At 43.6% G+C, this 22953-nt stretch overlaps 2 protein-coding genes across 3 annotated transcripts in view; both read right to left on the bottom strand.

Moving 5' to 3' along the window:
- Positions 1-10483, bottom strand: part of ZNF451 (zinc finger protein 451) — a 1463718-nt gene extending 1453235 nt beyond the window's left edge. For both annotated transcript variants that reach the window (XM_069606175.1, XM_069606176.1), the window contains exon 1: positions 10198-10483. In XM_069606175.1, coding sequence (XP_069462276.1) covers positions 10198-10296 — 99 coding nt within the window. In that variant the 5' untranslated portion in view covers positions 10297-10483. The remainder of the gene's footprint in view (positions 1-10197) is intronic.
- A 1482-nt stretch (positions 10484-11965) lies between these two features.
- Positions 11966-22953, bottom strand: part of BEND6 (BEN domain containing 6) — an 886671-nt gene continuing 875683 nt past the window's right edge. The window contains exons 8-9 of the mRNA XM_069606174.1: positions 21925-22118; positions 11966-12214 (exon numbers count right to left, since the gene is read on the bottom strand). Of these exons, the coding sequence (XP_069462275.1) occupies positions 12158-12214; positions 21925-22118 (251 nt within the window). The 3' untranslated portion in view covers positions 11966-12157. The remainder of the gene's footprint in view (positions 12215-21924; positions 22119-22953) is intronic.

The following is a 22953-nucleotide window of genomic DNA, read 5'->3' as shown; positions in this document are numbered from 1 at the left end:
TGCTACTGTGCTGTCAGTGCACAGCATGCGCAGTGTAAAAGTTAGTAAAAAATTGCAACAAAAATGCATCCACATGAGCACCCACCACCACCACAAAAAGAAGGTTTGAAACCTTTTTGTGCAGTAGATTCACTACAACCATATCACTGTGCCAGACTACGCACATTAGTGGAGAACTGTATAAACTACCCTTGATGGCACCCACACCCGCAGCAGCGGAAGTTGCCATTTCATTCGTCGCCTGCACAGAAAGGAAGTAGACGCACGTGCGTGTACCCAAAGATGGAAACGGCCTTGTCCGAATGAAACACACATTCCTTCTTCCCTTTCCAGTGTGTTCTTTACAGCACAGCGTCATTGCGTACTGGTAAAAAGTTGTACACGCTTCCATCAATGAAGACCTGTCCATTTAACATTATTACTTCTGTACAACAGGGCTCTGCGTACACACCACAGCCACAGACTGTTGCACAATCCCTGTGCCTGTACAGTTCCATTTGCATGGCCGCCATCCCCAACTCCCCGGATGTGGCTTTCCAACTGTGTGCCGCCGCCGCGAAATAACTTGCAAGCAGGCCATGGGAAGGCCGTTCTAGAAGGCGCCTCGGAAGAAAGCCTTTCCCCATTTTTTGTTTTAAATTGCTTGTAGAAAAATCACCTCGTCTTTCGGATACTGTTTACTCGTTTCTTTCCTTGTGCGTACATTGCTACAGTACCTTCTGCAGTGCATCTTGTAGACCGACAAACACCACAGCATTACCAATGGGCAACAGACAAATGCAATTTTCTTGAGAGAACTGCTGTTTTCCACAACTAATAAGGTCATCGTTCCAGAATTGCAGCACCTGACGCAAAAGTGTACATGCTTCAGTTAATAAAGACACCTTCCTGTCTCGGGCTCCGACCTACATCCAGGAACAGTGTCCCATTACTTTTCGTAGTTTCATGGATGCAAAAAGCAGCTTCACAGTGGGAGGAAGCGACTTCAGTGGATTTGCAAAGCTCCTCAGTCGACGAAACAAACCTTTGCAACTCACGTAACGCATATGCATGCCGCCAACATCCGCGGTACCAAAAGTGGGCAAGTCTTTGCAAAGTGCGTTCTTATCGGCAAAACTGTGCTCTTACACAGCGTTCCACAACGCGTCCACGCCTTGCAAGGCGCAATTGGCAGCAAGGTTTCCTTCCAGGGCATACTTGCACTGATCTATCACGAAGACATCACCGTAAGACCAGACAATGCCTGTCGCCATGTCAGCCATCCTCACTACACACTGTATAATGTACAACATTATCACCACCCCTTACTGTGAAGGTGTCTCACTGTACCTGATTAGATAATCCCAACATTCTCATGGCCATTGGCCAGCATGGCGAGAAGGGCAGATAGTGGCATGTGCAGTGCTCAAAACACCTCGAGAGCCGCGCCCCAGTAAAGTACAACCAGTCCATCTTCCCTTTCCACTACCTTTTCTCTGCCGCTACCTCATTGGATACACGTTAATAGGCACACACATTTCACCAATGGCATCCAATACGTTAGCATGCTATAATGTTTGCTGTGCACAACACTTCGTAGGAATTTTTACAATATCAGCCTGTTACTGTACTGTCAGTGCACACCAACTGCAGTACAAAAGTTGCTGCAAAATTGCACGCTCATTGTATCCCCTTTCCTACACATGAGCACCCACCGCCACAGAATTGCGGTACGAACACCTTTTCTACAGTATGATTACTACTGTGCTACAAGCACCTGTGGGCACAATATGTGACACATACCCGCCGTTACATTCTTTGCAAGCAAGCCTCTTCGTTCTCCATCCACTACCCTCAGTGGCACTTCAGTGCCATGTACGTTGAACCTTCTTTTTTTCCATATCATACTTTGTAATAGCGAAACAGGATTACTCTGCTTTCCTGTCCACAATGCGACAAAAGGTTTTCCTCACTACCCCCGTCGCCCACACACAGTGTCAAAAGTATGCCACCAACACCACCATGCAATTTATGGTTCCAAGCAAATGCAACTGCAGGAAAGATCATCATCTACACGTCTATTCTTATGTGTAAGCTGCACTATTGCAACAGTCTCGGGTCAAATCTACCACCTTCTACTCTCCACCCTCCATCACGCATCCACAACAGTTGGGCGCGACTTCCGATAGTATGTCTCCTGCACTGAAATATCGCACATAACTCCCAATGCCTACGAGGGCCCTTCTGCCATTGTTGTACCCTCCCTGCCCGCTAGTCCAGCACCAAACACTGCACACCCTAGCGCAACCCATGTTGCACTCCTATCATGTCTAATGCACTCCCCATGTGCAAGGAGTCCTGGCAACTTTCACCCTGCACATGCATCGCTCAATGACGTTGTGCCGCCTGTGCGAAACGGTACATGAGTAGCTGTGCACATATTGCACCTTTCTGCTGCTGATCACTTCCACATTGCAACTTTCTTGTGCTGATAACTTCCTTTGAAGGGACATAGTGTGTTGAAACACTTCGTCAAGCAAGCCTGTTAGAAGGGCCTACTCATAGCAAACACAATCGCAGCGATCTGCCAGTCTAGTGTTCAACGGGGGCTATGCTGAGTAGCATATGGAAATATACGCATATCACCTCACTGGTGCTGGTCACCCAAGTGTACCATGTCCCCTGCACCTTACTTACTTCAAATGCATGCCGACTTACAACTGCATGGCAACATTTTGTTCTGCTGACACCCATAAAGGCCTAGCCTGCTGGAGTACATGGCCTAAGGCCTACGGCCTTCGCCCAGGCACCCAACAGTCTAGCCCTTACCCACACCAACCATACCTTAACAGAGCCATGCATGCCACCATGTACGCATGCACCCAAATAACAAAAGCAACATAGCCTCCACCAATTCAAACCAACCACCGCACCGCAATGCAGGGATACAAGGACACGTATTCTACTTACCGTAGCACACACACATATGGCTGTGCTTTCCACTGCTACCCACTTGCAATCACAAAGCATTGCAAGTATGCCACCCTAGCAGCACATTCTGCCTAACATTCAGCCCGCTCTGAACACTGCACTACGTGCACACAAGCAATGCTGCGTTGCGAACTCCAGCAGTTACTAATCTGGGCAATGCACAGTAGAGAACCACATAGAACAATCAGTACCACCATAGCGGCGTACAGTATCCCATTGCAGCACGCAGGACACAAACTGGGGGAGTGCTCACTGGAACATCTCCACGCACACACATGTACAGCTGTACGTTTTCCCACCAATCACCACACCCATACAACCACACACAAACCAACAATGCACCAACTTCTTTGCACCACTTTATGTGCCACACTGCAGGACTGCTCAGTGCAACATCTCCACCCACGCACATCTACAACTGAACGTTGTTACACCAATCACCACAACCAAACAACCACACACAAAGCAACAATGCGCCACCTACTTTGAACCACTGCCCATACGTTTTCAGGCACAGGACATACTTTCCTCTCCTACGCCTGCACCCACGTAAGGCACTACTGACTTACCTCTCACAGCATAGGACACCCTAAGTGGTATCATCTTGTGCAATGCAGTCCCCTTTTTTCCGAATTTGCCTTCCACCACTCTTCACATAAACATACCTCCCCTGCAGCTCCCATGAAATAACTGAGGCTCCCTGCAATCTCCACACAAGTCTCCTGGCGACTCAGGTAACTGCCCATTTCCATAGTGTGGGCCAATACCGCTGGCACAGCACCCTCTTTTCCTGGCATTTCTCAAACAACGCGCTGCTCACTCGCGCCCCTTTCTATCCCTTCTTGCACCCACCTCATGCTGTGAAAGATGTTCTTCAGTCCCTTTCGCCACAGCATTGTCTTCCCACACAACATGGTGCCATCATAGCTATCTTTTCTGAGACATGCCGTCACCGGCCACTGCAGTACAATCACAAGTTCGCCCGCGCAGCGACTAGCAAAATGGGACACCGGACCTGAACCATATATAACTACTAATTTCAGTGCGCACAAGAGAGCCAACCATGCACACTATGTCTTACAACCTTGCAACACACACAAAACTATCCTCTGATACACCATGGCACAGTTTCCAAACACTTTAACGCACAGCACGCTTCTAATTTTTTCAGACGTACATTTCAGTACTTTGTAGAAAAAGTACCGGTCGGATTTCTACCAAACACACAAAAGCATGCTTCCTGGACCAACCCCCCGCTGCTGCTGCACGTTTTGTGAAACTACGTCGAGCTGTTCACCCTGTAGCCATGTGCAAAGTTGTTCCCCATTCAGTTTATGGCCAAAAAAAATGCTGGGACCACCCCCTATAACTCCCCCTCTCCCCGCACGAAACCTCACCCAACTTGGCGAAAAAAATTCAGAGCCGGCCATATACTTTTTTTTGCAAAGTTTGGTGAGAATTCCTCCAGCGGTCACTAAGTTATAAGCTGTCAAAAAAGTGCTCTTCCTACGAGTTTAGCAACTTAACCATAACTACACGACCGCGGGCCGTGTGTATATATACACACACACACACAAACAACTTAAAGCATAAGGGGTTATAAATAATAATAATATCTTTAATGTGATTTAGTTTAAATAAACACATATACATCTATAAATAATGGACAAAATTATGTTTGCATCTTATGTGTAAATCATATTTGTGGAATGCTATGTACTAGTTCCTTATTCCCAAATGATAGCTCCCGATTACTGGTTAATGCTGGATACCGAGGAGCTGCTTTAAGCTCCTGCTTACCCAATCCTAATTTCTAACCCTGGAGGCATGGACACCCAAGAAAATGTCTCGTTAGGTCTTGCTGCCTTTTTTTGAGCACACAGACGTGCCAACCGACCCACGGCTTTGACCCGCAACAAAACATCAAACACGCAAGGCCACTAGGTACCCGACAAAACATGACATGGGCAGAATGAGAAACTGGTCCTCGCATTCGGCCTCACCCTTACAGAAACACAAGCCAGTGCGTGCGGTCAACCACAACCTTAAATATCAGCCAATGCACACTTAAAACACCCCCCTCCCAACATAACAGACAATTCACATACAACCAACAACCCAGGCATTGGGCGTCACCCTTAGGGATACATCAAGCCAGTGCACGCAATCAACTCATCTGCAACCCAACACACACAGATGCCAGTTTAACCTGGTTCTGAACCTATCCTATCCCGCTACCCTCACTAACTAACCAACCAACCCGTCACCCTTTCTTGCAGAACCATGTGAGCGCCTGAAGACTGACCCTGGGTGGTAATTGTGCACGGTACAAGTAAACATAACCTAACTAAACAAATATGCATTTAGATGCAAAGCAAGCTTTTCTTCTACAGTACAATGCCATTACTGAGGTATCTTCAGACAGTCAAAGGACTTTGACCACCTAGTTAATCTCATCTCTCACCAGCATCAAGTGATGCAAGTGCAATGCATAGATGTTCACAAGTTAATGGTGGGGCCCCAGTTAAAAAAGAAAGTTTACTTCTGACAATAATAGAAATAAGCATGTACTGGGGAACCAGGTGTACAGCCATTTACAATGTGGTTAATGTTGAGTACAGACAGTTGTGTGGCACCATTACAGTAAGTATTAATGAATGATGTTGTGATATGTCAAGAAAGTCGTCGATAGTGAACACAGGATTCTAGAACAGTTTTGCCCAACTTCGCAAGGCACTCCAGTGCAATACTACCATGAACGAACACCGATTAAAAAGGTATCGCAAAAGTACAATGCAGTAGACACGTCTATCGAGTGCTGCAAATAAGATGAAGTGCTCACTTGTCAAACTACTGCCAAATCATGGTGATCCAAGGATCTCCTTGTATTAGGAGCAAATACATACCTAGACTGTTCGAAATCTATTACATACGGTGAACTGAGCATGTTTCCGATTATAATACAGGTGTCTTGAGTGCAGTGCCCGTTTTGAGTGGGGTTTTGCAATTTACTCATTTTTAAGTTTTGGGAAGATGGGCCATGGTAACAACGCAAAAGTGACCCTCGGGCCACCTGTGAAAAGTAGGCATCTATGCGCATTGAAGCACCAGGTTCCATCCGTACTCCCAAAACAAGGATTCTTCGTATAGTTCTTCCACCTCACTCACTCATAACATGCTGGATACTCCACAGAGTCGGACTCGGCACTCGGCTGACAGACAAAAGGCTACCGGGCCCTACAGGTTCCTGGACTGACAATCCCATCACACACACACACACACCCTCTTCCCTCCTTGCTGGCTGTCAAGCACATTGGAACAACAAAGAGCAGCTTTATCGCTCACTCACAGAGCCTGGCTAAACATTTGTTAGGACTCGTGGGGGACCATTTCAATATGATTGGGCCCCCTCTTGCCTACAGTTAGGAGGGGTAAACACAGTCTGTGTCACCTTTGGGTTGCTAGGATAAGAAATGATACAAAGGAATGCCTTATTCTCACAGGCCAGGCTCCCAGAGGTGAGCAAACTGCCAATTAAAAATGTGTAATTGCTCTGTCAGGAAGGTACCATTGCAGATGAAACTAGTGTAAAAGCAGAGTGAAAGGCAAATGGGTGTAAACACTGCTGGATGTTATTGAAGGCAATCTGTTACCTGCTGCCACGCACATCATTAAAGTCGTCCATTAATGCAGTGGTCTTCAGACTAAGGGGCCCGAAGATGTCTGGGGCGGAGGGGCGGGTGCTCAGACAGTTTAAAATATGTAAAAAAAAAAAAAAAAGGATTACGGTGACTGCCTACTGCTTATATTTTCTAGGAAAAACAATCTGCTTATATTTTAAAGAGCGGGGGATGGGGGGGGGTGATACCTAGGTAGGGGGCTCAGGACATTTTTTTTTTTGCTAGTGAGGCTCGGCATGAAATGGTTTTGAATACCACTGGGTTAAGGCGACAGCAGTCAGAAAAGAGAAGCCTGTAACATGAACAGAAGGCAAAGTGCACATTTAAAGCCATGGAAAAAATGTGTTGCTGTGTAGTAAGACAGCCAAAATAGGGGCAGCTGTGTGCCCCCCCCCCGCCCCGAGGCTCTTGCACACATACACAGCACAACAAATTCAGAACACTGTGGGACTATTAGACATACAAGGCACTGATATGTTCTAATTTGTCTTACGGGCCTGTACAGCAAGAGATACGCAGAACCTCAATTTGCACAATATGTTTACATGATCAGTCGCAACATCAAAGTAAATAACCTTACAAGCAGTGACATCCGTCTTTAATACCTTTGGTAAATACATTAAAAGAAGTTTCCACCTGTAAGCAAAGAGAATACTATGCTGTGCTCTATAAATAAAACTACACAACTCAATAGCTTAATAAACCATGAGGGTTTTTCATCACAGCAAAAATTGCAAACTAAATCACTTCTAGCAACACCCAATGTCAGCAGATCAAGCACAGTGAGATTAAATGAAAACCCTGGATCACACCTTTCGATAAAGCAGTGAAATTACTATTTTGACCCAGGCTGTGATGTAAGCACTCGACTACATATCTTTCCAGCAATAGGTCACATACATATGGTTTGGGTTTCCAAAAACGAAATAATTAGATTTTCTATCAATGCTTTGAAAACTACAGAAATCACATAAGAAACCAAACGGACATTACATACGTCGTTATAGAAATAGGTCAAGCAAACAGACACGTACAACTTTATTTTCACCCGGTTTAATGCACAATTGCAGTAACAGCCTACTAGGCATGTGGACCTAAAAGAAATATTATTTGGTTTTAAAAAGAGTATACACCGTGAAGGAGAATTCAATATAAAATTAATCTGCTTGAACAAATATTTTACACAGCATGCAGAATTATAATGCCCACCCATTCATTATCACCCACCAATCGCACCTTTTAAAAGGGACAACAGTCTTTACCCAGATGCCTGTGTGTCTGGATCATCAACCTCTAATCGGTTTACTGAAATGAAGTTGCCACAAAGCTGCAACTGGGAGTGCTGGTGGAGCATACATTCGTATCCAAGTGGCTGCATTTTAATTGTTTACCCGTTCATTTATCTATTGCAGCTGTAACTGCATATAGGTGGGCATCTGTGGCAAGCACCTGCCCACCTCGCATCACAAATATGCTCCCCTTTTACTCCATTCCCTCCTGCTTCAATGTTCTCCCATAAAGCAATCTTTTTGCCCACCTTTATTCCTTACTAGCAATTTCCGCTCTACTATCCCACTCTTTTTTAACATTATCATCCTCCGTTCTTGCCTCATTACCATAATCCTCCCTCTTGCCTTTTCTTTCTCCATATCTCTCCAAAAGTTCTTTGTTATAAAGATACTGCTCTTTTCCTCATTTTGCTGCTATTCGCATTGACTTGCATTCCTTAACTCAATATTTCCCTCCTTCGTTTATCCACGGCACACCAGTTGCTTTAAATTGCTGCCCCTCCATTGTCCATTCCTCGTGCACTTGCCTCCATTCTCTCCCGCCCGCACTCACCATTTCTCCCTGACTCTTTAGACCTCCATTATTCCCCATTCTCCTTAGACTCCTGAAATCCCGGCTCTCCATTTCCCCACCCTTTAATACTCTTCACGCTGCATTTCCCATCACTCTTGTGCAGTGGCAGATTTAAGGCAAAGGGCCCCGTGGGCAAAAATTACAGAGGGCCCCTGAAGTGTGAGGGTCCTGGAGGCGGGGCCCCAAAGTGGGCGGAGTTGCACAAAGATGAACTTTAGGGACACATGATTCATTTTATTCAAGTTGTGATTTTAAAGGCCCGAGCGCAGACATCCAGCCCTGAACTAATATTACGACAAGCAGAATTCAGGTCTGCTTAAATCTGCATTATTTCTTAACTATAATACATTTAACACTTGCTAGAGCAGAGGAGCGTGCGTTTCTGGCGAGAAGTAAACTGCCCAGTCAGAGCACCGTGGACCGAGCTGCAGTGAACAACTGGGAAGTGATTAACACAGAGTAATAGTGGGAATTGTGCACCAAGCGGCAGGCGTTTAACAAACATTAATAGATTCGTTGCCTCCATTACAGTGTTTCGGGTCTGGCTGCAACGTGTGTCTCAGAGAGAGACTGGGAAGGGGTGGGGCAGAGCACAGGGGCCGCTCGCCATTTGTCTGTCTGCCGATCGTTAAGTCCGCCACTGCTCTTGTGCCTTATTAACTATTGCCCCATTCTCCTGCCCTCATTTATTCCCTGTACCCATTCCCTTTTTACCCTCACCTGGCTCAGTTTAATCACCATCTCCTGTCTTCCATCATTCTCCACTCTCCTGTCCCATCAGTGTTCATGTTACCGGCCCCTTCTCTACTTTTCTCCCTCACTATCCAGACCTTATTCCCTCCCGATTTGCATTCACTGCCCTGCAGCAGGGCCCTGTGGATCTGAAGATATTGATATGGGGTGGTTGGTTGGAGTTACAGGATCTTTCAAATGCCACAATAAGCACCCAAAAAAAGAAAAAAACAAAAACAAAAAATGAAAAAAAAGGTAACCCCTGCTATGTTTTGAAATTAAAAGGTGAACTACTTGAAGTTTGTGATATTCAATGACATTTCAAGCGTATGGGTTAAGAAAAGCGAGGGCATGCACAAAATAGTTCTGTATGCTGTAGGAATTCTCCTGTGAAAGCACCTCCTGTAATGGCCCTTCCCATTGCCTTGAATTCTTTAATTTCCAACATTAGCTTCAGGGTTTTCTTTCAATATTACCACCATCGACAGCAAAACCTGTCGAGGGGGCCCAGCTCCCTCAGACTTCCCCACCCCAACACAGAAAACTGTAAAATAAATCTTGAAAAAAAAAGTATTATTTGTGTTTAAAGTTCATTATTATGCAACCCTGCCCACTCTATGCTCCGCCTCAGGACACGCCCACGGGGGCGGGGGTCCTCTGTCATTTTTGCTTAAATCTGCCACTAATACTGCCCATGTCCTTAACATCATTGAACACAAACACAGTCACGATGGAATTAATGCATTCCGCAGGCAGGAGGCACCCAGCAAATTTCGTGACGGCGAGGTCGGTGGCTCGCCTTCATAAAGGGGAGGTACGCATTGAAGAGACGCATGGCCATATGTTATCGCGGGTGACATGGTTCGTAGCGCATATGCTATCGCGGGTAACATGGTTCGTAGCGCATATGTTATCGCGGGTAGCGCGGAGAGTGTATGGCTGCTAGACTCACACTCACGAACTGGATTTCGTCCTCTCTACAATCCGGCTGCTCCTCGGGTTGGTGTTTGTTCGCTGTCCCGCTCAAAGATACGCTGTCTGCAGCCTCCATGTCAAAGACTGCAGCCTGGATCAGTCTCTGCGATCCCTGTGCTGCCCCAGCGGGCGTTCTCTGCTGCGACTGTCAACACTGTTGGGTTTAGCGGTCCCAAATTGTCACTCCGCTCTGTCTTCCCTTCCGTGAAGCACCAGCAGTACAGCACAGATTTCCCGCGTGCCGCTCTCAACAGTAAACTTCCGGGTTGCGACGTCATCAGTGGCGCCGCGCGCATCCTGTGAGGATTACAGTTCTGCTACCTGGTCACCTTGGTAACGCTGCCTTGTCTCTTGCAATGTGTATAAAGTAGTAAAGCGGAATGCGTGTCCTTTAGGTTCGCCGAGGTCGCACTATTATAGGCTTGCATGCGTGCCAACATTTTATATAATGCAAGAACAGTTGTTTTCCCGAAGCCATGATCCAAAGGTTACCACCGTTACCCCCTTCTGCTCTTCCCTGCCCTGTTTCCAGGAGAAAGAATGTCATCTCCAACCTGCCAAATACTGAACGACTAATGACTATCCTCTCGACTAATTTCCAACACAAGAAACTTCCAAACTCAGAAGAGCTGTGCCCAGTATTTTTCTTTTTGTTTTGGATTTTCGTGTGACTGTGATGAACGTTTGCTGGCAGTATCCCCACAGGGGGACGGAACCAGCTTCAACGTGTTGTGGGGCGCTGGATAAAAGTATGAAAGCTGCTAATTGTTGTGGTGCAGTGGCGTCGCTAGGGGGGCACGTACCCCCCTCTGAAATCAAGGGCTCCCTTGAATCCCCCTACCTCAGCCGGGCTGTGCTGTCCCCAGTCAAAAACGAAGATCATCCTGAAATCATTCTAGAGTCATCCGTGGATAGTTCAGGAAGATCATCCTGAAGTATGTGTATAGGTCAAAATATTTAATGTGATGATGACTAGAGTTATCACAGAAACTACTCCAGGATGGGTTCGGATTACTTCCAGTGATGATCTTAGATTACTCCAGGATGACTCCATGACAACTTCAGGATGAGTGGGGATTACTCCAGGATGACTTCGTATTACTCTAGGATGACTCCATGACAACTCCAGGATGACTTCATGATAACTTTAGGATGGGTTTTGAATTGTAAATGATTATTTCGGACCACTCCAGGATGAGTTTAAATGATTTCAAGATGCTTCCAAAAGATTTAGGAAAAGGGGTTGCATTACCCCAGGATGTATCCCTTTTGAGTAACATTGGTGGCATTACTTTACAATGACTCTACTTAGACTTCTGGATAGTTTATTGGAAAAAAAATCTATGTAATTTTGCAGCTGTCACTTTTCATCTTTGCTAGAGCACCCGTTAACCAAGTTCGTCGATTTAGTGCACACAACTACAACCCCCCCACAACCCCACCCCATGTCACAAACCAACCTGTAAACTCGCCCATTTCAATTATCACCTATAGACAACATGGCCTCACACCCAATAAACTCCCACGATTACAAAGCACTGCACTATAATACACACTTCCAGCTACCTTAACAGAATCTGTTAAAGGTCTACCTGCATGACAGACTTCCGCCAGTCACTTCACCCAATATCACTAAGAGCAGCTAATAATTACCTAGTTCATATTATGATAGTAACATTCTGCAGCTATAAATTGTTGATATTTTAATATAGTATTGCTCTGGCTATAAGATATCTTCAATCAAACATAGGCTCAGAAAGTGTTCAACATTTTTTAATTTAGCAAATTCTGTTTAACGGCATAGCTGTATTTCGTAAGAATAAATAGGTTTGCAAAAATACAAACAAATAACAATCATCGATCCTGCATTTCGAAAGGCGGATTCTTCTTTAGACCTCTTCTTGCATTGCAAATTTTGGTGGCAAGCTTCCTCCTTATCACTCGACAGTCCATATTAGGCCAACTGTTAGCCTTGCAGACAGATCGCAAAATTTCTACAAAAAAATAAAGGATGTATGCATATAAATGGACATCTGAATAGGCATTGTTAAATTCCTTATTGTAGAATACATACCAGATTAATGTTAAAATGTCAACTTACAAATGTGTCACTTTATTTAAATGCATTTGTACACAAAGGATGAAACAGGCTTAAAAGATAGATTTGAACTGAAAATGATTAATGTTTTTCTTTGGCTGCATTCAGAAGATTTATGGTCTTTCGTGTAGCTATATTGATTTATATTGCACAGTTAGAAATAGAAGGCATTAGTGGAAATGGGGAATTAGTCTTTAAACTCTTTGTTAATTAACATAACCAGACGGTCCGCAAGCACATGATCCCAGAGATGCCAAAGCACACCCTGCTTACATGGGTGACCCAACACCTTCTGCCTGAAAGCCATGAATCACTGATTTGTTAACTACTCTGATTACTACTTGATTCCTTTAGCAGACATTTGAATGCTTCAATATTCAACAATGTATCACACTTGATGGCTTGGACTTTATTTGCTTGATACTGGTATTTACTTTTCATTCGTGTGTACACAATCTTCTGGTACAGTTTTCAAAACCAATACAACTAATACGTCAAAGTGATGATTAAGCATTAGGTTTGGAAAAAGAATGAGACTCCTCAATGACCTACCGTGCAAAGCATCAATCTTTTCTACATCAAGGACATCACTCCCAGCTCTGGCTGTTGTAACTCCGTTAGCAGAAGCAAACTCATTCTGGGAAAAGAGAAGCTCGCTGACACCATTCAAAAGGAAGCTTGCACCATCTCGAGCAGCTTTAGCCCCCTTCAAAAGTTTGTAGAGCTCTCGCTTTGGTACAATTATATCTCTAAATCTGGTGGGGTTCATTGGCATCCGTAACCAGCTGTTGCATATCAGCCTGGAAATATATGATATGATATGGTATTTATAACGCGCCTATACACAAGTGTTTCAAGGCGCGACGAGGCAAGGGAGGGGGAACAAAGGGAAGACAGACAACAATCCTACTAGGCCAGGTGTCATTCAGTTCGCGCAAGTGCATGGGAAGGGGGAAAGGGAAAAGTGTGAGGGGGAAGGGAGAGGGGGGAAGTGCAGTACAAGGGATAGTACAATAAATAAGATAAATAAAAACGGCCAACAAGTGTATGGTAAGTGCAGAACATAAGTGCTAGGGGGACTGTAAGGGGACTGTAAGGATACTGAAAACAGTCCCCAGGTGCAGGGGTTACCAGGGAGGCAGTGCAGGTGGGCAACTGGCGGGCCTGGGCCCAAGATCAGAGGGAGGCCAGGTATCCAGTGCAGTATCTGTTCGGAAAATCAACAGGGGAGAGGGGGAGTAAAAGCAGAAGCAAAGAGGAAGGTTTTGAGGTGCTTCCGGAACCAGAGATGGTTCTCCTCAAATTTCAGGGAGGCAGGAAGGCTGTTCCAGAGGGAGGCCCCTGCCGAAGAAAGAGATCGACCACCAACTTGTTGCTTGGAGAAGCGACTGACCCTGAGGGAGTTGGAGCCGGAAGAGCGAAGAGGTCGAGAAGGAAGATATTTAGGAAGAGAGAGTTGAAGGAATTTCGGCCCCAGGCCCCAGAAGGCCTTGTGGACAATGCAGAGGGTTTTGAACTTAATCCTCACAGCCACTGGGAGCCAGTGCAGAGATTTCAGTCCTGGAGAGATATGATCCCTGGGCTTGGGGCCAAGGACAAGTCTCGCAGTCCTGTTCTGGATAAGTTGCAGAGGGCGGAGAGTGGAGGCAGGCAGATTTAGATAGAGGCTGTTACAATAGTCCAGCTTAGAGAGAACCAGGGCTCTGGAGACAGTGAGCTTCTGGGGGAAGGAGAGGAAAGGAAAAATACTTCTGAGGAGGTGCAGCTGGTAGTGTGACTTCTTAGAGACATCAGAGATGTGAGGAGAGAAGGAGAGTGTGGAGTCGACAATGACTCCGAGATTTAGCCATGCAGGTGAAAGCGGGAAGAGGGCCAAGAGAGGCCGGCCAGAGAGCTGCAGGGAAGGAGGGAGTGGGTGTGCCGATGAGTAGAATCTCAGTCTTACTGGCATTAAGGCAGAGGTCAGTGGTGGCACACTACTCCTGGATAGCAGACAGACAGTCAGAGATGAGGGAAGGAGAAGCGGAGGCCGAGGGTAGCCTGAAAATGAGCTGAGTATCACCCGCATAGCACTGAAAGTTGGGGCAGAGAGCGGCAATGCGGTGGGCAAGGAGTGCCAGGTATTGGATGAACAGCCAGGGAGAGAGGTTAGATCCCTGGGGGACACCACAGGTAGAGACAAAGATATCTGAGAGGAAAGACCCAACTTGGACCTGGGAGAATCGGTCAGAGAGAGGAAAGAAGTCAGCCACGCCAGAGCCTGACCAGTGATACCCAGGTTATCACGGAGAGGTTGAGCAGGATGGCATGGTTGACAGTGTCAAAGGCAGAGGAGAGATCAAGTAATATGAGAACACACGGGGTGTTAGAGTCAAGGTTGGAGAGCAGGTCTTCACGGATGTTCAGGAGAGCAGTTTCCGTGCTTCTGGCAGCTCTGAAGCCAGACTGATGGTCATGAAGACAACCAACAGATTCAGTGTGGAGATTGAGCTGGGAGATGGCCAGTTTCTCCAGGAGCTTGCCCAGGAAGGGGGTGATGGAGATTGGGCGATAGTTAGCCGGGCAGGAGGGGTCGGCAGAGGGTTTCTTAAGAAGAGGATGCACAAGGGAGTGCTTCAGGGGGGATGGGAAGACTCCAGTGGCGAAGTAGTGATTGCAGAAATCAGCCAGGGCAGGAGCCAGGGAGTCGATGTGGTCCTTGATCGTTTTGGAGGAACAGGGGTGAACCTGTTTCGATGAGACTTTCATAGATCGGACTTGTCTAGAAACCTTGTCTGTGGAGAAAAGGGGAAAGGCAGAGAAGGAGGGAGGGGAGGTTGCTGCAGAGAGGCCAGAGGAGGAGCAGGGAGTGGGCGGAGGTAGGGGACATAGCACAAAATATAATATAGCACAAAGGGTGAAGCCCGCGAGGAGTAAAGGGCGCGCTGTTGTCTGCTGTGCGGCTACGCAACCGGAAAAACCTTGTGGAAATACTTGCTGAACATTTTCAGTTACCTGGAGGAAAGTGAAAATCTGCTCCCGCTCCGATTCGCGTGAGACTATCAGCTCCAGCTGATAGCAGTTGAAGCGAGCGGCGCCGAGCTCCTGCATCGGCACGTGACCTGTTGTCATGTCTGGTGGGTTTAGCAATAGGTGATTAGGTTGAATGAGAAGTTTGTGTGTTTGACTTCATTAGGAGTTCAGGTTTTGATTAAAGAGTGGAGAGTATCTGGTTGTTGTGATAGGGTTCAAAGTTTATTCTAATATTCATTATTCTTAACTACTATTCTTCAGAATGAGAGGTTCCCAAGTCAAAATGGTGGAGGTGGTGCTGAATCTTGATTGGTGGATTTGAGAGCTTCAGACCTCCACCAGAATTCTAAACTGCCTCTCATTGTTCTCCTCATGTGGGAAGGTCCTGTTTTGCTCGGCTCCCGTAAAGACCTTCTGAGAGAGAGTTTTTGGTTATGAAAACTTTGAATATTCACTGTTAAAGAATGCTTATCTTCGTGGGACAAGCTCAGCTGATGATTTGGTGGGAGCGCAGCATTTTTGAGCTGAGAAAATTCATTACTTATTTTGAAAATTCTTATTGTAGGTATTTAGTCAGCTGGGTATTTAGGATAAAACTTTGAGACTTCCAGATATAAGACTTTCTGGCTTACTAAGACTTTAACTATTATTATCAAATCGTTACATCTGCTGGGAAGAGATTGTTTATGTTCTTGCGAATACATTTAAGATTGAGGTTGCTTAACTTCAATGTTTGAGAAGCAGATGTTAACTGTGCACCAAATTACTAAGAAACGCTAAATTAATATTTGATTGCATTGCGCAATTGATGAAGATAAAAATCTCAAGTGACGTTCTTAATGAACAGCTAAATGTTCAGCCAGCGGCAGCGCATTAGTTCAAACGTTCACCTCAAAAGGAGTTATTAGGAGTTTCAGTAAGCTTGTCAAGTGGTAGTGTTTCAGTTATTCTATCGTGGATAATTCAAGACTGCTGCGCATGTGTCAGGGAGTTGTGTTGACACTTGAAAAGACCTTTAACAGCTGCGCAGGTTTTTATGATTAGTGGCGCAGTTATTTTTTCAACGCGCATGTGAGAAGAGAGTCTCGTTCATATTGTGAGCATGCATATTGCAGAGAAAGTCCAACAAAGATTCTTTCTAGCCGCCGCCACGTATTAGATTGAAAACTTTATTGATCGGTATTGAAGTGTGGCGAGTGGGTAGAAATTCTGAACTGTTTAAATGTCTGAGCTGGAAAACAATTTTAAATGCTGGTCCTGACAGATCGAATTTATGCTGCGCAACAAAACTAAGAATCCATGAACACTGTCAGTTGGGTAAATGTGTACTAGCGTAAAAGAGTATAAGAACATTTCAAGAGCGTTATGAACTTAAGTTGAGAACAAAGAATTTCTAGACATCTACAATGATTCAATGATGTTACTGGAAGTTCCTAACTTTTAACCTCCAAGTTATAAAACAGAGGTTGACAGGTATGGTTAATAGAAATTACTAAAATTAGAGAATTGAATTAATTAATGTCATTCCTGTCTAACCAAGTTGTTTTCTTCTACAGATTGCGGTCGATCAGAAGAAGGCGTCTGTCTTTTATTATTTTCTCCAAATTCCCCTTTCCCCCGGGAGAGTTGAGTCTTCAGCTGAATATCTGATCAGTTGTTGGCTCGACATTCTTGAGGGATCTGTGGGGCTTAGCATCTTCCGGAGACGGAGAAGACAGGACCGGACACCTGTGTCACGTGACATTTGGAAGCCACGCCCCCACCTGGCAGCCTCAAAGGCAGAACAGCGCGACCCTTGCGGTGTGAAACCCGTGAGGAGTAAAGGGCGCGCTGTTGTCTGCTGTGCGGCTGTACAACCAGAAAAACCTTGTGGAAATACTTGCTGAATGTTTTCAGTTACCTGGAGGAAAGTGAAAATCTGCTCCCGCTCCGATTCGCGTGAGACTATCAGCTCGAGCTGATAGCAGTTGAAGCGAGCGGCGCCGAGCTCCTGCATCGGCACGTGACCTGTGTCACGTGACATTTAGAAGCCACGCCCCCAACTGGGAGCCTCAAAGGCAGAACAGGCCGACCCTTGTGGCGTGAAGCCCACGTGGAGTAAAGGGCGCGCTGTTGGCTGCTGTTTGCGGCTGGTTTCGGTGGGTAAGTGCTTGATCCACTGAGGTTTAAGTTGATTTGTGTAAAGCATATATATCAAAGACTTGCCTGCTGTATCACACCCCAATTCCATCTATGGAACCGTCTAAACCTAGAACTAGGCTGCAAGGGAAGCTAGAGGAATCTTCAGCCCAAATAACTAAAACCCCTACTTTGTACACGTCACCTGGGGAAATCATTCTAATAGATGATCATATTAAAGAACCTTTAAGCACTGAAGGATGCAAAGAGACACCAAAAGTAGACATTTTATCTAAAAATCTAGTTTACACTGTACTTCCACCTTGGAAATGTCACTCTCCGAAACATGATATTTTGACATCAAACCATTTAACAGAATGGAACAAGAATGGTCAACATAATACTCCAAAATTGATTGACCTGATTCCCGATGGAAAAGACGCTTCTCTTCTCCAAAACAGCTGCTTATTGAATCCACAGCAAATAGATATGATTAATAATACGGAAGTCAACGCGGTTCCGATGCACATTCTTCCCTCTGATGGTACTTTACACCCAGTACAATCTATAGCTAAAATTTCGAGGAAATCAATAGAAGATGACAGTTGCTTTACGCCATCTTTACAAGATCGAGCTAAAGCAGCAAAATTACTGTGGCAATCAACATATCTACCAACAGCTTCAGGAGTCATTGACCACAACAAACCCATAGCAGTCCGCAACCCTCGTCTATCTCTTGATATCACTGAGATAGACGCCATTATGCATTCTCAGGAAAAAAGAAACAAAGTCGTCAGTGGAGCTTTTACGTCAAATCCATTAAAAAATATCGAGACATCTACGCCAATTGGACAACCAAGAACAGGTTTCCCTGGAGAACAAAATACAATGCACTCAAATAAGCTGTCACCTAAACTACGGAAGAATTGGATTCTTTTTCCTCAAGTGTAACAACTGAACATCAAAGTCAATCTCCGGAAACCCAACAAAGACTGCCAACGACAATGCTGGATTTACAAAACACACTGGTGACGGTATTATCTACCGCAATTATTCCGTTTCTAAAGATCCAGGAATATATGGTCGATTCTATAAAAGATCAAGCGACGCTGCTAGTGATGATAATGACTAAACAAACTTATTTAGAAACTTTTGTAAACACTATTCAAGACCAACTTAAACATCAAGCAGAAACATCTAGAATGTGGCAAACACGACTAGCAGAATTAGCAAGAGTGGACCGGGTAGACAAACAGAATCTTTTGGAAACTGTCTCAACAATTACCAAAAAACTAAATGATGACAAAGCAAAAAAACAATCGCAGACGATGGAACAAAAGCAATATGTAACAAAACATACACAAACTGAATGTTCAAATAAAATAGAGGATAAATCAGATCAAACGACACAATATGAAATTCAGTTGCTTAAGGTTATACCAAGTAATTTGACAATGCCGACACTGCAGGTTAATGCTGAACCACCTTCTTGTACTCCGTTTGACATATTTGATCTTTCCAAACGGGGCATAGTGGGTCAAGACATATCAAGCAAACCAAAGAATAAGAAAGCAACAAAAAACCCACAAAATGGCTCTCGTGCATTCCTCAGAAAAATGAAGGCAGTGCAGAAAATGTTACCGGACGAGTCAAAGAACAACAATACGCAACCTACTATAAAAAAAAGTGTATACAACTAACTACTCAAAAAACAAAAACGGCGATAATACAAAAAGATGCCACCAATGTGGATATGCAAGTATTGCCAGAACCACTGGATGCACTGTTGGAGGTAATCAACCAAGAAATGCCTTATGAACCGGCAAATCCCATTCCAATGATAGACTTATCAACCGCCGATGATGTTAGTGACTGTAATTCAATGTCATTAAACTCACAAGATGCTACTTTGATCATCGTTGATGAATGTCAAGATACGGTTATAGGGCAATCTCAAAGTGAATATGACGAAGAAGATGCTTCAACCAACTTTTCCTTTGAATATTCAATAGTATCCAATGATGAATCTTGGACATTAGCAGACACGCAAGCTGAATGTACTAACAACAAAAACCCTATGGTTCAACCAATTCCCATACTAGTTAGACCAATCTTCCAAAACCTGTTGAAGGCTTCTTGTGCCTATAGAATAGCCCTATTTCCGAAGACAGTAAACACAGATGACCCGGTAATAATGAACAGATCTAACATTCTGCGGTTGTTCAAAGCAATTCCTCAATTGACTAAAATGAAATCAGATGATCTAGAACTTGTATTGTTTCCGAATAAACGATATACGGAAGAGGCACATATTGACTTTTACAAACAAGACACAATGCAAAGAGTCTTGGCAACCAAACATCACTTTGAAACATTAGGTTTTGAAATAGAAGAAATCTTTGTTTCACGGTCGATGGCTGAAAAAAAGAAAAAAATCTGGCACTGTTCAGGCAACATACATTTAATAATAATCTTGAACAGAGTAAAGTGATAAGATCTGCGCAAAATGTCAATGACTCAAGAACAAAGTTCCAGGCGCAAGACCATAGAAATACCCAAATTTTATGGCGTGACTATCATGAGACACCACAAACAAAATCAAAATTGAAGGCTGAGCAAAGTGAAAGGAAAACTTACTTATAACAACGAAGAGGTAATAATTATCAAAAGTGTAGAACATCTCTAGGCTCTTGGAACACCAGAGGAAACAAACATCTCCTAGAAAAACAGTCAACATTTTTGGGCAACCCGGATGTCATTTGCTTGCAGGAAACGTGGTTGACCGAAGAGGTAATATGCGATGGGTATAGTATCCTAATGAACCCTGCTATATCAGCACAACAGGGAAGACCAGCAACAGGAATGTTGATACTAACAAAATTACTGCCAACGTGGGCAATAATAGCAAGTAAGAACATACACTCGTGGGCACAATACCTAACTATCAGAATTTCACCAGATAATAATAATGAAACAGACGTGTCCATGGCTGCTAATCTGATATCTATCTTTAACATCTATTGGAACCCAAATGCAATGTCAGAGACAAGATTCATAGATTCAATATGTGATGAAATTGACAACTTGGCCATCTCGAACAGCGGAACTGAATTCATTATAGCAGGAGACTTTAATTTCAATCTATTCAATAAAGAAGGTGATCATTTTTTAACCTTCCTTTTTGCATACTGCGGTCTATTAAGCAACATTTCCTCTGTGATATCTTCCGCTCCCATTTTCGATTTATTTTCAGTGGACCATTTCAAGAGAGCTGATGTTTGAAATGTTTCCTTTTTTCCTTTAGGATTTCTAATGCTGGTATCTTTTCCTCAGAAATGATTTGATGCAAAAAGGAAGGTTCAAACGAATGATTGGATAAGAACGATAGAAGTACAGAAAAAGTACAATCGTCATCTTAATGTGGAAACTGAAGTAAGAGCACTCAATAAACTACCATTATATCTGGCACAGTTTCCGTGTTGTAATACCCGTGATCTGTTCTTGCGCTTTCATTTAAACATAGTGCCCACCAGAGAATACCATGCTTTTATTTTATAGATAAAACAGCCACCAAATCCGCAGCTTGTCGATTTTGCAAAGATCAAACGAGAATAGAAACTCTATTTCATGTGATTATGGTTTGTCCAGCTTTGAAAGCAAAAAGAGACTTATATTATTCTTTAAAATCGCTGAAAAACAGCTGACAACTGAGGAAAGATAGGCAGAACTCCTTGAAGGCAAGAATCAACGTCTTATATTTACTGTGATTAAATTCTGGAGTGAGATTACTAAAGAATTTTAGATGAATAATAAGAATAGAACTGTCTGAATATTTTGTAAAAATGTATGTAAATATAAATGAAAAGTTTGTTAATTCAAACAAAGCATTTTAATTAAAAAAATCATAATATAGCACAAAATATAATATTAATATAATATTCAAAATATAATATGAACACAAATATTCATGACGTGCAAGTACAGATTGTATTATAAGCAATCATGTTTTGGTACAAAACATGGTGAGGTGAATTCCCTGCATAAGAAATTTGATCGCTAAACAGTTGGATTAATATAAATCATAACATTTGTACTTAATCAAGGACACTTTCAGCTGCTTTCTAGGCTTGCACTTTGGCCGCCATGGCACACTATGAATTATTAACTGTAGAAGAACAACGTTCCACTGCTATAATACATATATTGTATATGTAGTGGTTGCTGGTGAATAGCCGGAGAGTAGAAGCACAAAACATAGTGTGTCTGCAAACATTTCAAATACAGCCATGCCTACAACTATGGTGCAAATATCCATCATCTACGTGATGTTTTATTTTTTAAGCTATAAATGAAAAAATGGGCCTGGCCAGAATCTATTTAGAATATTGCCTCTAAATATATATTCACACAAAGATTTGGTTATACACTAAGATTAAGGAATAGAAACCTGTTATAAAGGAGATGAAAAAGTATCACCATTCGTTGTGTGGATGATCTGGTGTGCATTTCCAATAACTTCTCTGCTGATTCTTGTGCCGATGATTTGGTGTCCATTTCCAACAACTTCTCTGCTGACTCCGGGAATGAATCGGTCCTGGTCTGAGCTGCCAGTGATGCCTGCAAATCATGCATTGCCAACTGATTGTGTCTTTGCGTGGCTTTTAACTGTTCTACAATAAAAAAAATAAAAAAACAATAGTTAAAAGGCATGTACTCTGTCATCACAAACTAAAACAGTGGATGAGGGGTGAATGAGCCAACATCATCACTATTACTCAAAGTTACAAATATTGAGAATAAAGTGTTATGCACATGAATGAAATCTGGAATGGAAAGTGAAAGGTAGAGCTGCAATTTAGCCCAGTCCACCTTCCCTCCAACATTGTTTCGCTGCTTCAACCTCTGATGTACTGTTACAGGCGCTAGCCTTATCGATTGGTTACTCGATATTGGGTTCCAAGATATTGGTCAATGACTGCACTAGTTACCTTTTAAGCAATGGTTCTCTGCACGCTTATTTCTGCCAGTAATTGTGCTTTATCTTCAGTGTGACTATACGACAATACGATGAATAAGAATCATTTTCATACACTAAAGACAAATTATACACCATTTCCTTGGGGATAAAAAAAAATTAGGTATACAGAATTGTAGCATTGACAACTGGGCTATTAAATAAAATATGCGTAGCTGTATACCCTAGTGTGAAAAGTTTGCATTTCTCCATTTCCAAAGTCCAAGGATTCATCAGGATTTTGCAGGTCAGACAAGACCCTCTACCAGCCATTTACAAATCACTTCACCAGGAATTGCCAATGGCTCAAATTCCACATCCTTTCTAAAGCAGAGAGAGTTGTCACAATCAAAGAAAAGCACATTAAAAAATGCCATGATCCATTAATTTATAGTCCCCTTACTATGGACATGTTCCGGTCTGAAGTGTCCCCATTTGTGATTGAAGCTAGTATCCTATGTTGGTTTAGAAATTGTCCTAAATATGCAGCA

The sequence above is a fragment of the Ambystoma mexicanum genome, chromosome 4p (genome assembly GCF_040938575.1).
Source record: "Ambystoma mexicanum isolate Mex_15411 chromosome 4p, UKY_AmexF1_1, whole genome shotgun sequence".
NCBI classification, from domain to species: domain Eukaryota; kingdom Metazoa; phylum Chordata; class Amphibia; order Caudata; family Ambystomatidae; genus Ambystoma; species Ambystoma mexicanum.
Note: the sequence above shows the minus strand (reverse complement) of the source record. Positions and strands in the feature narration are given on the sequence as shown.